The 8,113-nt window shown below is 40.5% G+C and overlaps 1 protein-coding gene across 1 annotated transcript; it reads right to left on the reverse strand.

Moving 5' to 3' along the window:
• Positions 1-676: 676 nt before the first annotated feature.
• yipf4 (Yip1 domain family, member 4) lies at positions 677-6,220 on the reverse strand (the record flags this gene model as incomplete). The annotated part of the gene is given in 5 exon segments (NM_001292857.1): positions 677-1,334; positions 1,917-2,030; positions 2,141-2,218; positions 3,171-3,342; positions 6,067-6,220. Coding segments are annotated over 5 exon segments (656 nt in total), but the record flags the coding sequence as incomplete, so codon positions are not given.
• Positions 6,221-8,113: the final 1,893 nt, after the last annotated feature.

Raw genomic sequence — 8,113 nt, forward strand, 5'->3', positions numbered from 1 at the left:
GAAAGGGAGGAGGTGACCATAAGCACAGTCAAAGTGGAAGGTCTTCAGTTGTGATTTAAAAGAGGGGAAGGAGGGGACAAGGTGGAGGGATTAGGGGAAAGTTTCAAAGCTTCGGGCATAGTGGCTGAAAGCTCGGCTGCCGACAGTGAAGCCAAGGACATAAGGGACTATCAGGAGGCCAGAGCCAGAAGAGTGGAGGCAGCGGGTAGTGGAGTGGATAAAGATAAGGTCAGAAAGATAGGGAGGTGCCAAGTCATGAAGGGATTAGTGGATGAGTGAGTATTTTGAAACCAATCCGTTCTGTGAATTCTGGGAGGCAGTGGAGCCTGAAGAGGACTGATGTGATGGGGGTATGGAGTTTAGTGAAGGTGAGAATACAAGCAGTGGAGTTCTGAAGGGGTTGCAGTTTGTGGGTAGTGGAGCTGGAGATACCGGAGAGGGCATTGAAGTAGTCAAGAAATCAGTCAAACTACAGACACATATCTGCAGTTTATTTTACAAATGTTCATTACTAATATTTTTTGTATAACAGCCAGAGAACACCTAAAAAATCTAAGCAAAAGGCACCCACTTTAAATGAACATTTACAGAATTGTAAGCTCATGTCTAAGTTACCTTTAAAATGCTTCAAATAAATTGTTAGCAGGTTGTATTGCATTAAATATATATATATCTACAGAATCAATCTCATTTATTAGAACCCCAAAACACAAGTTAAGAAAATTGCACACCTTAAAAGGTACAATGATCTTAAAGAACAATGTTTTAACATTTAGAATTTTCTTCAATTTGTTCCAAAAATCCAATATGTATTGGACATAAATACATATCATTGGTCATTAGTCATTTTCTCGCAAAGCTTTGGCACAGAGCATTTAGCACTGTTCCACTACCATCCATTCTGTGAAACCTGTCAAAGAAGTTCTCTTTAGAGTCTTTTTTCACAGAAGAGGTTAAAAATACGAATTATGTACCATTGTAGATTTTTTCTAGTGTTTAAATCATACAGCTATATTTTTAGTCTCCAGAATAACCATGGGAAGTCTGGGGGAGGGTAGAGAAGAGGGAAGAAACATTTTCTTCAGCCACTGAGCCTATCCTATGTTCCAACCATGGTTTCCTTAGTTGAGTCTGCAGAAGTTCTTGAAAAGAGTCCGCAAAACGAGTAAGAATATCAGTCCCAGATCCCTTTAAACTCAGACACCGGTATACAATGACAAAAAGTAAATGTACAAAAGAAATATTGGATATATCAGAAGAGGCTTCTTTGTTTTGAACTCTTCTCCAACCAGCAGCGAAGCAGCACTATATGCAGCCCAGAACACACCGAACAGCTATATTAAAAAAATAAGATTCATCAGTAGTCCTTATTAAAATCTTAACTAATGGACTCAGAAATCATGTTGGTGCAGCGCCTTTGAACTCAAAGTGCTATATCGCAGAGTAACAGAATGTGAATTTGAACTCTATTCCACAGTGAGCTTTTGGTTTCATTCAGGGAAGTGGGGGGGGGGAGAAACACCATGTAGCTTGATACGTCCCCTGAGAAACCAAGCAAAGGAATTCTGAAAACAAATCATCCTAATTTCCTAATTACTATGAATATTTCCTGAAGGCATTACATCAATTGATTATATATGTTACATCAAGGATTATTATTATTATTATTATATCAAGTGGGTATAGCGTGACAGTACAAGCGGCCTAAGAGCAGACCACCTACTGGTCTTTTAAGGGCCATGTTGTACGCCTAGGGAGATCCCTAAAAATGTGTTTTAAGCAAAAAATAACCTTCACTAAACAGAAACTCAAAAACAATTTAGACCCTATTTTAGACACACATTTTGGTATACACATTACGCATAAATTCTAAACTACCTATACCTAGAGAAATGTAAACTTATATGAATACTCACCTTTATAACTGTAGACAATAGCTCAAATGATCCAACAACCAAAAGGACTGGAACAATTACAATTAAAGGGAGTAATGAATACCCGATCACACCAAGAACCTGACCGTATGCAACCTGTAAAGTATAGTTGAGACACAATTAGATTTTTATATCACTAAATGTCCAGATGCACTGATACTACACATACTTAAAATCAGAAACTTTAGTGACCACCAAACACTGACCTCACCACCAAGTACACGGGCCAATAAGAAGATTGTCAGCGATCCAAATATCCAAATTGTTATAATCCATGAAACAACCTGCTCAAAAGACATTATTCAATTATACAATTTCAAAATAAAATATTTTGATTTAGAAACAGTTGCACAGGTTAATTTGATTTCACAAATAATAACCCTAACAAAAAAATGACCTTCCAAAAATAAGTTTCTAATACAGAAAACAATCAAAACTAAACGCAAAGGATCATGGACCTGAAACATTGACTCACTTTCCTTTCTCCATAGATGCTGCTGAGTGTTCCCAGCGACTTCTGTTTTTGAATCAAAACTAATTTGTTCATAATTGTGGCACATTAAACTACTGTAGTATTAGCAGAGATTCTTCCTTCCACTTTCACGGTGCAGCTACGAGTGCACAACCAACACAATTAAACTCAATTATAGATGTCCAGCCAACTTGTTTTCCCCTCCCAATAAAATACCATATTTTATGCCATCTAAAGCAGTGTAAGTTGCAAATAGTTCCCAACTTATTTCAATCACAGAATATATAGCATTGCAAAATAAGTATTGCATTTGATATAGCATCTTTTCACATCATAAAAATGCCTCAAAGTGCTTCACAGGTTTCACTAAAAACTGTAGAGCTGTATTTGTGCTGTGTTTAAGGAACTTTGACAGATTCCACAGTTATCTTATCTCTGACTTCACTCTATTATCTCTAAATATACACCAAGCATCAGAGGCTCAGAATGTTCTCCTGGTCTAAGTCTTAAATCCATTGTCGTAAATTTTAAGATTATGCTGAATTTTCAAAAATTCCTAAAATTAGTCTTCATTTGAAATTTTCTTTTGCAGTTATTTGCAGGGCTAAGATCAGGAGGATTTCAGGCCTCTGATTGAAGCCTCTCAATAATACACTGTTCTGTGTAGTCCAGTGTCAGCACTTTCTACTATCACATGGAAAAAAAAACCTCATAACACAATGTTGAAATTAATACACACTATGCTCTATATCTAATACACTTACTCGAAATTGTCCATATAAAGAGATCATTGAAAAGAACAGAACCACAGCCAGTGGCCCCCAGAAGTCTGGATTGTCTCTCACCACCTGCCTATTAAACCCCAGTGATGGCATTGGCATCAACACGCAGCGGATTTTGTAGTAAATGTCCTTCAGATCTATGTCCAACTCTTCTCTACACAAACAAAGAAAATATTTTCATTATATGATACAGAAATGTTTCACGTATGAAACGTCATGTTGAACATATGAAATCATAAATAATTTGAAGCAAATTGGTTTGCAAATATTTGTTTCTAAAGTCCTTTATGTATTCATTTAATGTGTGTAGATCAGATGGTGTGGCAATGTGCAATTCATAGAAATACATTACAATTCAACAATTTTAAAGGAGGGGTTTGTGCATTTTAAGGGTCGGCTAATCCTGGAGACAAGTGGAAAGATGCAAGAGGGCTAACAATGATGCCAATGCTCGAGTAGACATACTACAAAGGGAACCGCCTCGTTCTTTATCAATCGATGTAAACACACAAAAACCCTGGGAGCAGAGGTGTAAACTGAGGATTTACTCATGCAATTACAATCCATTCAATAATGAATGGGTAATAATGATAATCCTTGCATTTGATATAGCGCCTTAGAGTCTGCGAGACGACTCAAAGCGTTTCATAGAATACACTGTAAAGTGAATTAACTATATTTTGTGGGCAAAACATGGCAGCCAATTGTGCAAAGCACTGTCCCACAAATAGTTGTGGATTGAGTGACTCAATTTTCTTTTTGAAGGGATTATTACCTCCCGAAAAGCGATCCTCCAATCGACTTAACAACTGGGTTCCTACTTATTCCTAGGTAAACAGAGGCGGGTGGAGGAAGGAAACTTGCCTAACATTTCGCCCGCACCAGGAATTGAACCCAGGTCCTCTTGCTTGCGAGGTGAGTGCTCTAGCGACTAAGCTACAGAACTCCACTGCCATACATCTTCACGAACACCAACTCTATGAACCATATCATTGAGGGTGCCATTCTATAAAAATACCACGTATATAACTGTGCTTGCCAACTAAAATTATTTCAAATTTAAGTACTTCAAGTCTCATGCAAAATACTTAATTTTACGCTGAGAATTTTGTCTAATACAAATGTAATTTTGTTGTATGTTGATTAGACCTGGAGCCAATTTATTTACATTACCCAGTTCATTTAATTCCACCCCAGCCCCTCCCCAACTTCTTGGCTTCATGGTCCTATAATCGATTGTGTTCTGAATTAATTCTTCAGAGAATGTTCAAAAACTTGCATCAGTAGAAGTTTTCAAAACTGTATTATACATTGTTCGTATCTATTTGGGTAATTTATGGATTTGTCCAGCACTGGCATGTGAAATGAACACAGGGAAGCCAGGCAATTGGCCCACATCACTATCCAGATAAAATCTCCACTGAGAGCCTAACAAAGTTTGTCCATTTCAACACGAACACCACTACTCAACTTAGTCAGTCTGACAACCTCACCCGTGAGTCAGAAAGCTGTGGATTCAAGCCCCATATCACGGACTCATACAGTCTAGGCAGACACTCCAATGCAGTGCTGCATTGTTGGAAGTGCCGTCCTTCGGACGATAGGTTAAACCAAGGCAGCGTCTGCCTGTTCATGGCGGATGTTAAAAGATTCCATGGTACCATTCGGAAAGAGAAGGGAGTTTTTCCTAGTGTCTTGCCAACAATCCCCCCTAAATAATAAAATTGGTTCATTGACTTCATAGCTATTTGTGGGGCATTGCTGTGGGTAAATTAGCTCACAAATCAGTCATTGCACTTTACACTATATTCTGCGAAGCTCTTTGGAAGTCAACAACAACAACAAGATTACATTTGTATAGCACCTTTCACGTTGGGAGGACGTCCCAAGGCGCTGATGTGCTCCTGAATTTAAATTTGATTATTTTCATGATAGTTGCTTGTACCCCTCCCCAAAAAAATCAAAATGGCCCATTCTATAGACACTCGCCTCACATAACCAATTCCAATATTTATCAGGTAGAATGGAATTGAGAACAGTGAAATTAGTTTTACATACCTAAAAAATATTAAATATATTTGTTCCTATATATATATATATATATAAATAAAACCATAGGTAGACATTGAATGCATAAGTGTGACATGGCTCCCTTAAATGTTTCTGATTTCATACTACAATGTTCCTGGACATGCACATAGAATGGGGTACATTCAGAACACATAAGAGACTATCCTAAATAATTGGAAATAATTTCATGTGGAGCTTGATAAGTGAGCAGCTGTTCAGCAGACAGCTGCTCACTCGCTGTAACTTGGGTTTAAAAAAATTTATATAGATCCTTTCATGTCGGGAAGACGTCTCAAAAGGCGCTTGACACTGCTGCCTGGGCACCCAAGCTGCGGGTGGGAGCCAAACTGGGGGTGGGGAGGAGAAAGATTACTGAAAGCGCGGTTAGAGGGTTTAAAGAACTGTTAGAATGTTTAAGACAAAAAAAGGTAGGCCCAGACCTCACCACACATAACTGTATATTTAATGCTCAGACTCAAAAGGAGCTAAAAGCATCTGGTTGCACTTTCTAAATTATATTGAAAATGCAAAAGACCTCTACAATATAGATCCAGCAATGAGCCTGAATGCATGGACAAATCAGGAACAAAAGATACAAACGCACTAAGTGAAGCTTTACATTGGTTCCCTCAACTGGAGAAGCATTTCGCTTTTATTGATGTTTCCACTTTTTTGTTGCAGAACTCAATGACTAAATGTCTTTCAATGAAGTGAAGATAACATGGCCGTTTACACACTGATTTAATATAAAAACTTACAGGTATACAAAGCTAATCAAATAAGCACCTAAAAAAAAAGGCAAACATACAGAAGTGGCTTTGCGTCCTCAGAATCATCGTCCTCCACTTCCAGAAGCCATCCATACCCTCTTTTCCTCAAGAATGCAGTTGCTGAAGAATCCTTTACCAATTCAGGATCCATATTGAGTTTAACCTCTGGTGAGTCTATAGAGCCACTGAGATCTGCAAGAAAATTAAAGATGAGCAAAGTATTTCAAAACTGCAAAACATTAATACTATTGCCTACTCAACCACTAGATTAAACCAAGACGTGAATTATGAAAGAAACATGTAATACGTTCACATAAACTGATTTGCAAACTTTGCCTGGAGAGAGCAGTTTGAGTGACAGTACAGTTACAAGTTTGTCACCAGTGGAAGCAATTTAAGGTAATGCAATAAGCATACCAACTAAACCTATTACAGTAGTAATACCTAACCGCCCTAACCATCGGTGGCCGGCCCTTCAGCCTCTCAGCCCCGAGGCTCTGGAACTCCATCCCCCAGTGCCTTCACCTTGCTTCCTCCCTTTCCTCCTTCAAGTCCGGTCTCAAGACCTTTCGCTTTGACCGTGCCTTCAGCTCCCCTCTCGACTCTCTACCCCCTCCTCGCTCCTTCCCTCCCCTCACCCTGACATGCTCGGGTCCTGACCAAACTGTCCAGCGCCTTGGGACATCCTCCTGACGTGAAAGGCGCTCTATAAATGAAATCTTGTTGTTGTTATGCCAATTGTGCCAATTCCCAAGATGAAACTACCACCACCACAACAATTTCCACTTATATAGCATCCTCCACACAGGAATGTTTTCAGGCAGGAATTGAAAGAAGGGAGAGAAGGGGCAAGGTGCAGGGATTGAGGGAAAGTGTTCTAGAGTTCTGAGGTGTAGTGATTGAAAGTACGACCTCCAATGGTGGGCCAGAGGGTGCGAGGGACAAGCAGGAGGCCGGTGCCAGTCGAGTGGAGGCGCAGGATGGTGGATTTGGGAGTGAGGAGGTTGGAGAGGTAGGGAGGTGCCAGGGAGTGAATGGATTTGAACACAAGTGAGAGGATCTTGAAGTCGATCCGTTGGGTGATGGGGAGCCAGTGGAGCCTGGTCAGAACTGGTGAGATTTGGCTACGGAGTTTGGTCCAGGTCAATATGTGGGCAGCAGAGTTTTCAATGGGCTGGATCTTGTGAATGGTGGAGCTGAGAAGACCGGCGAGGAGTACGTTGGAGTAATCCATGCAGGATTTGGCAAACGCATGCATGAGGGTTTCAGCTGCAGTTGGGGTAAGGTATGTGGTAGAGGTGGAAGAAAGCGATCCTGGTCAGGGACCGGATGTGGGGGAGGAAGGACAGTTGGGGGGTTGAACTGGTCCTCTAGGTTGCGCACTGGTTCGGTGAGTCTGAGAGAGAGGCCAGGGAGGTTGAGGAGTTTAGATCCACAGGAGTGAAGATGTTGACAGGATCCAAGGAGTATGGTTTCCGTCTTGTCCATATTCAGCTGCAGGAAGTTTGTACTCATCCAGGCCCTGATGTCTGCCAGACAAGCTGATAGAACATTGGTGGACCTGGAGTAGGTACTGGAGGAGGCAAAGTAGATTTGTGTGTCATCTGCATACATGTGGAAGGTTACCCCATGTTTGCGGATGACATCGCCCAGAGGGAGCGTTTAGATAAGGACTTTCCTGTTTGACCATGCTTACAGCCATCTCCCTCCTCCCCCTGGCATGGAGTCAGGCTCCGCCACTGTAAACCCTGTTCAAACCTTGCCCCACCCAACAATCGAAAGGTAGATTACAGAAACAAGCGAGCGTGACTTTTCCAAACCACTTCACATCCTGGAAACAAAAACAGAAGTCGTTGGGAACACTCAGTAGGTCAGGTAGCATCTATGGAGAAAGGAAAGCGAGTCAACGTTGCGGGTCCACGACCCTCCGTCAGAACTGATGTAGTTGACTTGAAGGCCAGCCTGACTATTTTCAATATTATTAATGGTGTCCACTGTGTCAAAGATAAATCTGAATCAATTGCCAGAATTTCTCATCGAATTACAAATTAGGTTATAAATTCTAAATTCATAACCTAATTATCA

This window comes from Callorhinchus milii, unplaced genomic scaffold (genome assembly GCF_018977255.1).
Source record: "Callorhinchus milii isolate IMCB2004 unplaced genomic scaffold, IMCB_Cmil_1.0 Scaffold3, whole genome shotgun sequence".
Classification (NCBI taxonomy): domain Eukaryota; kingdom Metazoa; phylum Chordata; class Chondrichthyes; order Chimaeriformes; family Callorhinchidae; genus Callorhinchus; species Callorhinchus milii.